The 14,834-nt window shown below is 52.3% G+C and overlaps 2 protein-coding genes across 2 annotated transcripts in view; both read right to left on the minus strand.

Annotated features, from left to right (window-relative positions):
• The window catches only part of SPTBN5 (spectrin beta, non-erythrocytic 5), a 48,618-nt gene extending 42,915 nt beyond the window's left edge, over window positions 1–5,703 (minus strand). Inside the window, exons 1-4 of the mRNA XM_077127548.1 lie at window positions 5,582–5,703; window positions 5,186–5,453; window positions 4,867–5,034; window positions 2,459–2,575 (exon numbers count right to left, since the gene is read on the minus strand). Coding sequence (XP_076983663.1) covers window positions 2,459–2,575; window positions 4,867–5,034; window positions 5,186–5,296 — 396 coding nt within the window. The 5' untranslated portion in view covers window positions 5,297–5,453; window positions 5,582–5,703. The remainder of the gene's footprint in view (window positions 1–2,458; window positions 2,576–4,866; window positions 5,035–5,185; window positions 5,454–5,581) is intronic.
• Window positions 5,704–9,389: 3,686 nt separating this feature from the next.
• EHD4 (EH domain containing 4) overlaps window positions 9,390–14,834 on the minus strand; it is a 92,438-nt gene continuing 86,993 nt past the window's right edge. Inside the window, exon 6 of the mRNA XM_077127549.1 lies at window positions 9,390–13,573. Within this exon, the coding sequence (XP_076983664.1) occupies window positions 13,037–13,573 (537 nt within the window). The 3' untranslated portion in view covers window positions 9,390–13,036. The remainder of the gene's footprint in view (window positions 13,574–14,834) is intronic.

A 14,834-nucleotide genomic window follows, 5' to 3' on the forward strand; every position in this document is an offset into this window, starting at 1 on the left:
AGCAGCTGACTTTGCAGTTGTAACGGTGACAGCGGTCACAACAGCTCCCATTTGTGGAGTGCTTCCGGGGGCCTCCCGAGTTGACAAGCTTGCTGCCATCATCACCATCACAGCAGGATTTCTGGAATCCTGCGCGGTGCCCGCTACGTGATGACTTTCAACCCCTTGCAACCCCATGAAGTCGGCACCGTCATGATTTATACTCCACAGGGAACAGGAGGTTCAGTAAGAGACTTGGAGGCTGCCTGGGGTCCCCCAGCAGATAAGGGGGCCCAGAAATGTCAGATAAAGAGTGGCCGGGCCATGTTTCTTGAAGATAACTGTATGATGATATGGCTGTTGCAGTGTGACTGTGTGGTTGTGAGAGCCTTGTGTCTGATGCTCCTTTTGTCTGCCTTATCAATGGACAAGTAAAACATTTGGATTAAAAATAAATAAATAATAGGGGGAACAAATGTTAAACTAAATTTAGTAGATTGAAATGCTGGTGATCAGTGAAGGGGAGGGGTACGGGGTATGGTATGTATGAACTTTTTTCTGTCTTCTTTTTATTGCGTCTTCTGAATTGATGCAGATGTCCTAAGAAATGATCATGATGATGAATATACAACTATGTGATGATACTGTGAATTACTGATTATATAACGAGAATGGAGTGATCATACGATAAGAATGTTTGTGTTTGTGTGTGGTTATGTATCATAAATAAAAAATAAATAAATTTAAAAAGAGAAGGGAGGGGTAAAGGGTATGGTATGTATGAATTTTTTTCTGTTGTCTTTTTATTTCTTTTTCTGAATTGCAAATGTTCTAAGAAATGATCGTGATGAGGAATATGCAACTATGTGATGATATTGTGAATTACTGATTATATATGTCGAATGGAATGATCATATGTTAAGAATGTTTGTGTTTCTTTGTTGTTATATTTAAAAAAAATTTTTTTAATTAATGAAAAAAATTAAAAAAAAAAAAAAAAAAGAGTGGCCAGTGCCCGCTCACTGTGCTCTCTGCCTCACGTGGCTGCTTCAGGCCCAGGGAAGGGAATCCTCCATATCTGGTTCCGGCTTCCTCTCCTCAGTGTTTCGCTTGTTGATGATTTCCCTTATTCTGCCACTCATGGTTCCCATCTGCCTTGTCCTCACCTCCTTCCACTCCCTTCTCTCTCCTCCTCCGTCCTCCCGTCTCCTACTTCTTTCCATCAGCCTTCCACTCCTGCTCCCTTTCTTCTTTCAGTGGTTCCCATCCCCTCTTCCCCTCACCCCCCAGAGCCCACCTCTCCTTTTCCCTTCTCCACTTTCCTCTCACTTTCTCCTCCTCTCTGATTCCCCGCCCCTGCCCGCTCCAGTTCCTATTTTTCAACTCCAAATGTCAAACCAGAGCAGATGCATTTCCCTCCCCACTCTTGGCACCGGTGCTTGGGTAGGAAGGCTGTGTGGGCTGAGCACAGGGAGAGGGAGATGGGCCTCTGGGCTTGGGAGCCGTGCTCTGCCACTGCTGGGGGGAGATTCCAGGCCTGAGCACGTGGGGGGACTGGGTGTGATGGGGAGCCTGCCTGGGATGGCTGTGCACAAGGAGAGCCAGCAGGGAGAGCGGGGTCGGGCTGTGGGACGGGCCGCAGGGCCGCCTGCACCTGGCTCAGAAGGTGGGGTGGGGTGGGGTGCTGGTGGAGAGCTTAACTGTCTGAGCGGGCTTTAGGTCAGTTAGAAACTCCGCCATCCGTTCATTCAGTAAGCGTTTAGGACACCTTCTGCATGCCAGGCTCCAAGAATGCAGACAAAGCTCTTGCGGTCGCGGAACTCACTGTGACAGGGCCTCCCCGACTTGAGTAAATGTGTGCTTCTTTTCATTAGGGTTTCTTCTCTTTCCCTGTCAGCTTTCCTAACCCACTGCTGTCAAGTCTTACGTATTGTTTTGGAAACCTCAAAACTATAAAATTGATAATAATAAAGTCTTTATATCTCTTTTCTATGCATTTATGGGGGAAGCGAAAGGTAGACAGCAGGGAGGAGGAGGCCACGGAGGAAGTTCTGTCTCTTTGGCCTGTAGGGTCCAGTCTGGGGATTTTGTGAGCCTCCAAGGACTTGGATTCTCTCTACAGCAATTAATTTCCCTAACAGCACATTAAGGAGGAATAAAAGTTGCAAGGTTTCAATGCCAAGCAGGGGACAACACATCATTGGAGGTGACAGGCAGCTGCTAGGCAGCCACCTCGACCCCTCCTTAGTGAGTGACCCCTCCCACGCCTGGCCCGAAGCCCATAATTCTAGGGCTCCCTTCAGCAAATTGCAGGATCGCTGACATCCTGCATTCTTCACCAGTGGCTGAAGAGTATTTATTTTGTGGATACCAAGAATCTGCTTTGGGTATAATAGTTGGGTGGAACTGCTCTGTGCCCAGAGCAGTCTCCAGCTGGGTTGGCTGGGGTGGGTAATTGGGGACTGGGGGCTAGACGTACCCTGTCCAAGGCAATGTGGGAAATCTGGAAACGCAGAATGATAACCCAGATGAGTCCCAGGATGAGTGTCTGGTCTCCGTCCACGATGTTCTCTGGCCCGATCAGGGGTATTGGCACCTGTGGGCACAGTTGGTTGGGCCGGAGAGGACTCAGAGCCCCCAAAAGCCTGGGGGCCAGTCGCTGGATGGAGGGTCCTAGAACCCATCCTGCCCCAGCCAGGAGGCCCCCAAGGGAGATGCAAGCAGGGGCACAAGGACAGGAAGGCAAATGCTTTCTGAGTGGCTGGGTCTTTAGCTCCAAGTCCACTTAGGTGAAGCCCCAACCTGGTGAACTGGGCTGGAGCACTGGAGAGGGAGGACTCCCTGTATGTGGGCTACAGGTAACCCTGGCTGAGGTCAGTGGTTCAGCTACAGGGGAGGAAATGAGGAGGTTTTGACAGTTAATGGTTGAGCTGAACAGACAGCAGGAACTGTCTGCCTGCACCTCCCAGGGTGACTCGGAATCTCCAGGGGGTGGTTGGGCCCCAGGGCTCATGTGGAATCTCAGCCCTCTCCCTCAGTGTTCCATTTCTAAAAGAGCCCATTAAAAAGTCAGATTCCCAAGCTCTTCCCAATCAGACTCCCTTGGGCTAGGGCCCAGGAATCTGCATTTTAACCATCACCCCAGGTGATTCTTTCATACACTAAAGTTGAGAAACTGCTACCCTAGATCCTGCACTCGGACAAGGAGGAAGGGGGGAAGGGTCAGAATGACCCAAAGACCTTACAACTACCTACGAAGCCCCCCATGAGGTGGCTCCCATTGCCCTTGGTTTCATTTTTTACTCTCCTCTTGAATCACATGGATCCTCGTGCCACGGGATTCTTGTAGTTTCTTGAGACTCAAAGCATGGTCCTGCCTCAGGAATCTCTAAAGGATTCCACCTTGTGCTCTTTTCGCTCCTCCCAATTGTACAGCTCACTAGAGCCAACTGCGCATCTCTTCCCAACATCACCCTTAGTGATGGCAAGTCGGTAGCTTGAACTTGACCGTGGTGGGTTGCTTACAACACAGAAGTCAGCAAGCATGAGAAAGGGCTTTGCGTTTAACAACCCCCAAGAGCCAGTTGTTAAACACTTACCAGCACAACCACTGATCTGGATTCAATTAAACTTTCTCCCCCTGAAGTTGCAGCTCCTTGGAGTCAGGACCTAGGTTTTCCTTTTTGCATTCCCCAGAGGCTGGCACCGAGTGCATGCCATGCTCTGCTACTTATTGATTGTGTATTTGGGGACGACTCCCTTGGCCTTTCTGGGATCTCAGTTGTCTCGTACGTACAATGGAGACAAGGATGTCACCTGCACAGGGCTACATGTCTGAGTGAGGTGCTGTATATCAAAGCTCAAGGGGAGCCCTTTTAACGATGGCCACAGGCTCACATAAGTGCCCCCCAAATTCCTGGAGGGAAGATGGCTGGCTCCCAGGGGTCTCATTCCAGGGACATTCTCTTGGATGGCAGCTTTATGCTTTGGCAAAGACATCATGTTCCCGAGAACTGTGGATGTCCCCTTCCCTTTGCTCTGGATTCTTCCCTCCCTTGCTTCCCTCCAGCCAACAGGGGCCCAGGGGCTGTGTGTGACCTCCCTCCCAGGTCGGAGGTAATGGGCTCACATCCTCAGGTTCAGCCCAGCCAGCCCCACTCTGTGGACTCACGGCGTCCGGGACAGCCAGGTATGGATGGCCCAGAACCCGAGTCCAGGAGCCCCCAGTCTTCTCGATTCTTAGTTTTCAATACAAACGACACCTGCACACACCCCTGTCCCCCCACCCCGATATTGGCCACATGGAGCCCTCCACGTCCCTGGTGCCTCAGCTTCCTTGGGTCTGTCCCTTTCTTACAGGTGACTCTGGCCCCTCCTGCTCGTGGAGGCCCCTCTCCTTGCCATCTGGTCCGGCTTCTCTGAGGCGGACCCCGCAGCCTTCCCTCCTCTGCCTGGCTCAGAGTCTGGGGCTCTTCCCTTGTTTCCTACACTCTGCCTGCCTCCCCGAGCCCCCCGTCCAGAGCTCTGCTGGCCAGTTCTCCCATGCATCTTGCCTGGGAAATAATTCTGGGCATATGTTCCCTCAATTAAGAGAACACTAGCATTCTTTCAGCTTTAAAATCCTGCAATTCTCTCCTTACGGACCAAAGAATATTCAGTCCCAGTGGGGAAGATGCTCTCCCTGCTTCAGCCAGTGGGTGCACTCCAAGTTCGGAGCAGCATGCGGCGAGGGGCCCTGCTCCCAGTACCTCCACCTCCCATCTGCTCTTCCGTTATTCAGGCCCCGGATCCTCGGCTCTCCCTGCAGCCCAGCCCAGGAAGGCGGGTCCAGCTGTCAGCCTGCCCCCCAGCCCTGCCTGGCCCCACAGCCGTCTCCCTGGCGCCCACCTTGGCCCTGAGGAAGGCCAGAGCCCGGCTGTTGTTCTCCAGGAAGTGCACGCGCAGGCGGCCCCGGCTGGGGGCGGGCAGGGCCTCCCCTGAGATGAGCTCCAGCAGCCGCAGTAGGTGGGTGCCATCGCCCAGCTCCTTGCACAGGTTCTGGATTTTCACGCCCACCTGAGGAGCAGGTGGGGGAAGGTCCAGGGACAGCTCAGCCTCCCCTGTCTGCCCCATCCCAGGACCCAGCAGCTGCCTCGGGGGAAGCCGCCCCCCGGGGAGCTGGGCTGAAGGCAGGGGCAGGCTGGGGGGTGCTCCTGCCTGTCCTCACCCGGCCGCGCTGGAAGATGTTGTTGATCCAGTTGGTGAAGGTTTTCTCCTGCATCCGCACGTGCCGGGCCTGCAGCTTGCGAATGTGGCCCATCTCGTAGGCAGAGTCCATGGCGGGCCCTGACCCTGGACAGCGGTCCCGTGGGTGACGCAGCCGGGCCTCCTGCTACAGGCGCCTGGGGGCCCCGAGATGCCGCCAGGGTCGCAGGGCTGACCCGTCACCAGGCTGCAGCCTGGGGGGAGCCTCCTAAGCCTGGAGGTTTGAGCAGCTGGAGACAGGGAGGAGAGTAGATGCTGAAGACATCCAGAGCCCCGTGGCCAGAGGTCCCCCCCGGACCACGGCAACCGGCGGCTTAGGTTGAGTAGGGCCGGGGAAGGAAAACGGGAGACGGCTCACCTGGGGGATGTCCCAGTTCTGGGGACAGGCTCGGCTGCAGTGACAGAGATGGCAGAGAACAGGGGCTGTGCTGGAAGGAAAAGGGACAGGAGGAGAGGCTGAGGCTGGAGCTGGGCCCTCGCCACGGCCATCCCCTTGAGCTGGCGTGCCAGGGGTGGCTGCATACAGCTGGCATTGTCCTCCCACCTGCCTCGGGGCGGGGCCCAGACTGCGAGGGGGTGGCCAAAGAATGCTCTGGGCCCACTCGAGGATCTCCTGCTTTGTCAGCCCCAACCCCCACCCCCAGGTGGGGCTCCTGGGCTCACAGGATGCATAGGCCTGTGGGCTGGTCTCACGTGGGCTTGGGTGGAAGCACCCTGGGCATGCTGCAGTCTGGGTAGAAGGCAGAGGAGGGCAGGCCAGCCAGGGTTTGGGTGGAAGCCAGGGTCCCTTTCCAACTGGAACTATGCTTCAGCGCCCCTGAGGGGCCTCCTTGGGGGACCCCAAAGGGGCAGGGATGGGACGGGGTGCTCATCTGTCCCTGCACAGCACCGCCAGATGGGAGGGAAGCATCAGACCCTGGGCTGGGTGGAGACTGGGCTTTCCTTCCCTTGGGAAGGGGTTGCCCGAGCTGCAAAGGCTGTGAGATGACAGAGTCTCCTCTAAAACCAGGGAGACAGTGTTAACTCTTTGGGGCTTGTGGTGAACACCCAGCACTTGTGCCCCCCACCCACCCACCCATGGTGCTGGTTGCGGACTAGGGCACAGAGGTAGGGCATACATGGGGAGTGGGAGGCTCCTCTCCCTCACTCCCTGAGCAATCAGGGGCTGCATGCCACAGGGAAAGTGGGTTCTACTTCAGACATGACTGGCCCAACTCAGGGTAATGGTTCCCGCATTGGGGGCGTGTCTGTAGTGTATCCACCCTGCAGCCCCAGAGACTGCAAGAGAAGATACTGTGGCCACCGCTCAGGGGTTGCCCCTGGCGGCCAAGGCCCAGTGAAGAAAGCAGCTGCAGCAGCTTGCCCTGGGAGCTGGGCCTGAGCCACGTCCCACCTACAGCCCCTAGGCCCGTGGTTGGGAGTGAGCGGGATGCTGAGAGGTTGGTGCTCCTGGGGTGGGAGGACAGCACCCCAGCATGTGAGAGGGGCTTCCTTCCCCTTTCTCTCCCTGAGGGATCCCTCCTGCCACTGGTTGGCTTCTAGGTGCTTAGGATGGGTCCTAACTCCTTCCTCATTAGCAGTCACCCAAGGCTCCACGACCATCCCTCCCAGCGGCTCTGCAGTCCTCCCTCCCAGTCCTTCTACTCCTCCGGCCCCTGCAGGCCCTTCTTGCCCTTCCCGTAACTGGCCACCCTGCCTTCACAGTGGCCTTCACATGGCCAGGTGACTCACATGCTAAAAGCGCAACTCTGCTCACACCTCTGAAGACTCCCCACTGCCAGCTGAGGGAGATCCAGACTCTTGAGACCCTTGTTCAAAGCCCTTCAGTTATCCCAACCGGCCCTTTTCCCCCTTCTCACTCCAAGGTGATCCCGTGGTCTCTTCTCCATTTCCTGGAAGGACCAGAGCTCTCTTGCCCCATGTCTGGGCTTCGGCTATCCTTGAACACAGAATGTCCTTTCCTAGTCCCACCACCCACATTCCACACATCCTATCAGCTCCAGTGAAAACCCACCACTTCTAGGAAGTCTCCTCCCCACCCCCCTCACTCCTGCGATGACTCATCTTGTTTCTCCTCCTACTATGACCCCTGGCCCAGGGCATCCTGTGTGATGCTTCGAGCACTGGAGGACAGGATGGAGCCCCACAGACCTGCAGGACACTTTGCACATAGATCCCGACAGTGGTTGTGGTCCTTGAATTTGTTGAGTGGGGCCAGGGGCCTGCTTTTCTTCCCTCCTAGTGCAACTGCGGCTAAAGCTGCTGTGTAGGCTGCAAACAAGGGCTAGCTCCTCTCTGGCAGTGACCGACCACAGCCCCTGGTGAAATGAGAACCCTTGTTGGTCAGTACATAATTTTGGATTATTTGTGTTTAAGTAACAGACATCTTAACTCAAATTGACTTATATATACCTTAATACTAATATAAAGCAACAGTATTGGGCCACCTAACTGTAGTCGTAGGGCTTTAGGTCAGGTTTGATCCAGCCGTTCAAGTGATGTCATCAAGGGCCTGAAGGGCCTGGATCTTCTTGCTTTTTCCAATGCTTTCTTCGTCGTCATGCTCCCCAGGTTGGCTGCTGCCAGCCTAAGCTCCCTCCCCTACCCACCACACCCCCACTCCTTTCAGTGACATTTACACTGTTGCACCATAGGCTTGTTTCTATACATTGCATGGCTTGGACAAGAATGAGAGAGCATCTCTCCCAAGAGTTGCAACCTAAGCCCTGGGTCTCCTGGCCCTCACAGGCTTGAATTGGGCCCCAAGTCCATTCCTAAACCAATTTCTGTATCCAGGGACATGAAATACTCTAAGTGGCCAAGGCTAATCAGAACCCACCCTAGAAACAGTGGATGGGTCTGTGTAGGTTTTAAAGTAGTATGTACCCCAGAAAAGCTATGTTTTAATTCTGATCCAATTTTGTTGTGGGCAGCTGTTTCTTTTAATCCTGATTCCACATGGTAGGGTGGAACTTTTGATTAGATTATCTCCATGGAGATGTGACACACCCTCTTGTGGGTGTGAACTTTTGAATAGATGGAGATGTGACTCCACCCATTCCAGGTGTGTCTGGATTAGTTCACTGGAGTCCTTTAAAAGAGGAAACATTTTGGAGAATGCTCAGAACAGAGACACAGATATTTGAAGATGCTTGGAGCCCAACAGACATCGCCACAGCACCTTCCCATGAGATGTTAAACAGGCCAGAACCTGGAGAGAACCAAGGGAAGCCAAGAGATAAAAGCCAGCCCCAGAGAAGCAAAATGAGGAACCTCCACATGGACAGAGGCTGAAAGCAATGGAGCCCAGGAGCAAGGGACCAGCAGATGTCAGCCGCATGACTTCCCAGCTGACAGAGGTGTTCCGGATGGCATTAGCCTTCCTTGAGTGAAGGGAACCTCTTGTTGGTGCATTGGTTTGGACATTTTCTTGGTTCTGGAACTGTAAACTTGTAACTTATTAAATTCTGTTTTTAAAAGCCATTCTTATTTCTGATATATTGCATTCCAGCAGCTTAGCAAACTAATACAGGGTCTATCCCACCCAAACCTCATGGTTGAGATGAAGGAAGTGCTCTGCAAAGGAAATTCCAGGTCTGGATCACCAAAAAGGAAGATGGTCGATAGGTGCCAGATGTCTATTATGGGCAGTCCCTGCCTGTGAGTTGGCAAGCATTGGTCCATGTGCCACCTCAAGCACATGGTCCTGCCTCCTCGCTGGAGAAAGGCCATCCAACCCTGAATGGCAGGCTCACGTCTCCTTCAAGGGTGCTCAGTGATGTCGGAGGCAGGGCTGGCCCAGAGCCTGTGACTGACACCAGCTCCCTGTCCCAGCCTCAAGGCTTCCACCCCGGGTCTCCTCAGTCTTGGCTTCCAGCCACCGTCTGGGTCTGAGCCTTCAGTTCCCACACATGACTTCCGCTGTCCGTGCTCCTAACTCCTTTTCTGCCCCTGTCTGATTGAACTGCTTTCCTTCTGAAGAAGCCCCATTTGCGGGGGTCTCTCCCATCCATGGGGGACACAAGAAGAGTTGGGGGTCATGGGGAAGGGTGGAGAAGAGGCACAACCCTCTTCAACTCTGCCTTATTTCCAAATGGATCCCGTGTTACTTCTGAGGCAGCTGTATACATTCACTTGAAAAGCAGATGCCAATGAGAGAAAGGTAGTTTGTTTTCCAGAAGTTTATTGATCAGTAGACTTTTTTGTTTGACATTTCTAAAGATTACCAAAAAATTTTTAAAAAATAGAAGCATAGTGTATTAGCTGCATGGGTTAATTGGCATGTCACCTTAGAGGCTGAAAGTTAGGCCCATGTTTACTGAATAAACTTAATGATTATCTGTCCTAAGAATGTTGCTCTTCTGTCGCATACCTTGGGGACAATGGTGAAATGCTTTATCTTCAGGTCTCCTCTGGACATTATGAAAAAGTGTAACCGTGCAACGTGGAAGGGTCCAGTCAGTCCCCACTGAAGCGACACCCTGCTCTAGGTAGTGGGTTCGTCAAGACACTCCCAATATAGCCCAGAAGTGGCTGCAGCAGCACCATGGAAAGGGCTGCGGCCAGGGACGGTGGCCAGGGCTCTGTAGAGGCCTCCCCTGGGGCCTGATGAAGTGCAGAGGACATTTTGCATGTCATGAAATGCTCTCCAGACCCATGACATACAGTCAGAACTCACCTCCTCAAGGCCCACGGGCCTGTGGGCGGAACCACGGCCCCAATCCAAAGATGCTACAGCAGACAAGTGTTAAAAAAGAGAATTGAATCCAGCCCTGGAGAAATGACAGCCCGACCCCTACTCGCTTCCCCAGACCAAGTGTGTGGTGAGCTTAGAATTTTGAGACAAAAAAGAATTGACAGACGATGTGGGGCTGGGTAATGAGGCAGAGTGTAGGCAAGGCTGGAGTGAGAGGCTCCTTCAGGACACCGGGCCGGGAGGGCCTCCTCAGCAGGCTTACCGCTTGGAAGATGACTTTGGGAGGAGCAGGCCGAAGTCTTCATTCTGCACCCCTAAACTCAACACTGCAGAGGTGTGTTTGTGTCATGTGATACCAGATACCGGGCTGAAAATTGGGCTTCAAGATTCTTAGATGTCTTTTGTGGAATCATAGGGTGCACCCAGGTTGTTTTATAGCTCTAGAGTTTGCTTACTTCCACCTTCCCTCCCTCCCTGAACTTCTTTGAAAATTGGGGTGTCCTGTGGAAAGGGTGATAGTTGGAGTGAACAGGTCCTAGAGGGCTGCTGCCCCCAATCCTGCTGTGTGGAGGGGCTGGGAAAACTGGGGTTTTGACCCAGACTCAAGGAACCATCCCTACAGTTTTCTAGTGTTTTCCTTTCCAATCATTTTTTCATGACAAATGACTTAACGTTGTGAGGTGATAATGAGAAAAACAAACACGTGGTTTCCATTTTCTTGTTTCAAGGACACAGGTCCCTGCAAGGAAAAGATTCAGTGGCTCAGTGTCTCTCTAGCCTGAGTTACTGAGCTGAGGGCGAGGAGGTAGAGAAGTTTCTTTCCACATAGACATCAGAAACCTTAGCCTGCTGCCTCCCTCGAAATCAGTTTTCCTATATAGGTCTCTACATAGACAAAACGTGGTCATATTCACGTATCTACACATCAACAACTTTTAAAACCATACTCATGTGACATATACATGTGTATATATTTATGCTATATATGACAATTGAGCAGAGTTAAAGGAACAAAATCAATCTGAATGGAAAGTCAGTGAACCTTGGCTTCTCTAAACTTTTGGACAGACGAACTCCCTTTTTTTCTTCTTCTCTGTTTTTCCTTTGTGGACTATCCTGGGCTTACACAATTGTCCTTAGACAATCACAGAACTACCCTGTTACGGTACTGGAGTTATAAAGGCTTCTTTTCTGTGTGCCTAACTTGAAAATATTCACTACAGTTAAAAACCATAATATGTATTTAATTCTTTTAAAACTGAATTATGGAGGTGAGTTAGAGAGTGTGAGGGCTGGGATTCTGAATAAATCCTTCCTCCAAATAAATATTTTCTCTTAAATCAGCAGTTCTGACCCTGCTGTTGCGAGAGGCAGGTGACAGGAAAAAGTACATGGTTTTTGGAGGGGTCACATGGGATGGTTCTGCTTTTCCTCATTTCCTGGGCCGGCAGGGCCCCTGGCTGTGTAGGCACCACTATTTTCTGCCTGTCTCTTGCATAAATAACAATGAAAAGCACGTACATTGGGCGGGCCACAGTGGCTCAGCAGGCAAGAATGCTTGCCTGCCATGCCAGAGGACCCGGGTTCGATTCCCGGTGCCTGCCCATGTTAAAAAAAAAAAGAAAAAAGCACATACATCACCACTGAGCTGGTGCCCCAGTGCAGGGATGCTGGTGGGGAGAACTGAGCACCTCCACCTGACACGTGCGTTTGAGTGAATGGACTAGAAAGGTCCTGGGGACAGAAGACTTAGGAGCCAAAGGAAGGACAAGTGCTCGATCCTGCCCGGGGATGGCCACTTGTGATACAAACCACGCAGCCTTTTAAAGAAAAGGTTCTATGTGAAAAATTCCAACCTGCTCTGTATAATAAAGTCTTTCATTCCATAAGGAGAAAAAACAAAAAACAAAACAAAAAAAAAAAACCTATAAAAGTAGACTAATAAAAATGTCCATTTTTATAAAAATAGTTTCTAACTCTAGTAGATGGCCCTCTTCTTCCTCATGGCCCAGGGCAGGGCTGGTTTCTCCTTCACTTTCGTGTGCACAGGGCTACGACAAGGCAGACAAAAAACAGTGAAATGTTTTTTTGCTCAGTTTAAATTCTGCCTTCAACCAGAATGTAATGGTAATTAGTTAAAATGTTTTTGCTGAATTTAAATTCTGCCTTGGGCATTGGACAGTTGAGGACACACTAAGAGGGCAGAGGGGAACCGCTTCTCTTACTTTGAGAGTCTTAGGAGTGATAAATAGACTTTGTTGCAGATACTGGTGAGACCAATGAGAAAAGCTCATTTCAGACTTCCACATGACTGGAAATGTGCACTAGAAACCTTGCCAGGGTTAATAAAGGTTGTGAATTCCAAATTTCTAACTAAATTGTAGCTTTATCTGGGAAGGCCCTGGGAGAGAGGCCCGGGCGGGCTGGTCAGTGGGGCTGGGGGTCTCCCGCCAGCCTGGCCGGCTGTTCAGCTTGAGCCTGCGGCAGGGACGGGCCTGCGGGTGCCTCAGCTCTCGGGTGCCACTCTTGTCTTTGGTAAGGCAGTTTGGAGACAGCACAAGCTCTCTTCACTCTATTTTTTTTTTCCCCCACTCTTTTTATGGCCGGAAACAAAATAAATCTCCTCCTTTCTTTCTCCTGCTGTTCTCTGGAGGACAGGCAGGTGCTGCAGAAGTTGTTCTTGATGCTCGACAGCCCAAGGGAAGCCCAGAAGACTCAGCTGCTCCGGAAGTGACACCCTCCCTCCACCCCCCACCCCCAGCTCACTCCCTGGGGTTCCTGGGATTCCATAAAGCCCATCTCCACACACCGATGCTTTTCCAGGCTCCTGAGTACTCTTTGGACAACTTCCTTTCCTTCTCAATCCTTCACTTTCCTTATCTCTCCCCACACCCCAATATTTTAATAGAAACTCAGGGAATTTTAGAGGTGAAAGGACCTCAGAGATCATCTAGCATCCAGGGTCTGACCTCCCCATTCTGCAGATGGGGAAACTGAGGCACAGAGAGGGCAATACATTGCCCAAGGTCACTCGGTGAGTTAGTGGCAGAGCAGGCCACAGGTCCGAGCCCCCCAATTCCCACCCCACACAGCCCACCCCCTTCTGTGGCCCACGCCTCAGTCCGCTTTTGGCAGAGACTTCCTGTGGGAGGGCGGCACGAGGTGGGGGGGCAGGCTGCCGGGCAGCTCGTAGCCCGCGAGCTTGATCTTGATGAGGTGCTTGGCCAGCGCGAACTCCTCCTCGTCCAGCATGCCGTCGCAGTCGCAGTCGGCCAGCTTCCAGATCTTACCCAGGACGCTGTTGGGCAGCTTGGAGGTCACCATCTCCTTCTTGGCGTTGACGCCCGATATCTTGCCGTTGATGGGGGACAGGGTGTAGAAGAGCTCGTCGTAGACGGGCTTGTCTTTGGCCACGACCCACTCCTCCTCGTCAGCGCCCTCCCCGGCGCCCTCCCCGTAGCCCTGGTTGAAGGGGCCCTCGGCGGTGCCATCGAAGGCGCCGCCCTGCACGAGCTGCGTGGGCGCGCTTATCTCCTCCTGGCTGATGAGGCTCATCAGCGCGGCGATCTTGCTGCTCAGCATGGCGTCCACCGCCTCGATCAGCTTGGGCTTCAGCGAGTGGAATTTGGAGAAGTCGTAGTTCTCCAGCTGCTCCTGCAAAACGGTAAACCACAGGCTCGGTTACGCTTTCTTGGGGGAGGGGGGAAGCCAGAGCAGGCGCGAATCCCCTCTCCAAGCAGATGCCACACGCCCTGGACTGTTCCAAAAACCTTCCCTCTGCTGGGTCCTGCGCTGGAACTCACCAGAAACAGGAGTGGTTTTGGAACAAGAAGCAAGTTGTATGGGACGCAACGTGATTTTTTTTCTATGGTAACTGATCTCAGCTGGAGGCCGAGTGAGTGACAGCTACTCTCTGGGACTCTGAGACAGGCCTCCTTCATCCTGCCTTTTCTTCAGTGCTCCAGAGAATTAGAATTTTATCTTTTTAAATGATTTTTTTTTTTTTAGAGCAAGTAGATAAGAAATTTATTAAGTACACATGCAGAGAAAGAATCATGGGGTACTCTTGCCAGTAAAGAAAGATGGAGGGCCTGGGGCAGTAAGCAGTGTGGGGCCATTTGCTTTTTTTTTTTTTTAAGTGATTTTACTATATACTTCTGTTGCTCGTCACCAACATCCATGGAATAAGCGAGAGCAGGGATTAATAACCCTGTTGTCAGGGAGCCCCACAGGGTGAGCTGGCAGAACCGAGACTAAGGCCCCAGCTCGCTCCTCTCTGGCTAGGGTTCTCTGTGCTGTAGTATGAAGCTGTGCCACAGGGACCATACTTGGTAAAACATTTATTTACAGCCTTTGTTTTTGGCTCAGTCAGAAAAATGTAGCTTGGGGTACCTGCTCACTGGCTCTAACAATTAATTATCACGCATTATCAAGACGTGGTGCCTACTACATACTGTTAAGAATAAGCCCAGGCGGCTCCCCAGCAGGCACCCTGCAGGAACAGCCCACAAAGGCCTGGCCTGGCCAGGAGCACGGGCCACTGGAATCTTGCAGATGGACAGTGCTCATCAGTATCTCATCAGTTGTTATTTCAAAGACATACCAACAAGTGACTGTTAAAACCGGCAAGGGGGAGGGGCAGGAGAGTGGAGGGTGAGTGTATAAGTCCAGCCAATGAGGCTGAGTATTAGCACTAGGCAGGCTGGGATGGGGTCTCAGCTCCAGCTCCCAGGAGAAGTGGCCTGTGAGCAGAAAGAGCAGGAGCACAGGCTCCGGGGAGGGCCCAGGGAGACATGGCAACCACCCAGACAGGGTGGCATCAGCCGCACGATGCTAGAGTGCCTAGGGAAACAATCCTTCCAACGTGGCTTGTTTGTTGATTCATTTACTCATCCAACTATCCATGCATTCATCC

Source organism: Tamandua tetradactyla, chromosome 14, assembly GCF_023851605.1.
Source record: "Tamandua tetradactyla isolate mTamTet1 chromosome 14, mTamTet1.pri, whole genome shotgun sequence".
Classification (NCBI taxonomy): Eukaryota; Metazoa; Chordata; class Mammalia; order Pilosa; family Myrmecophagidae; genus Tamandua; species Tamandua tetradactyla.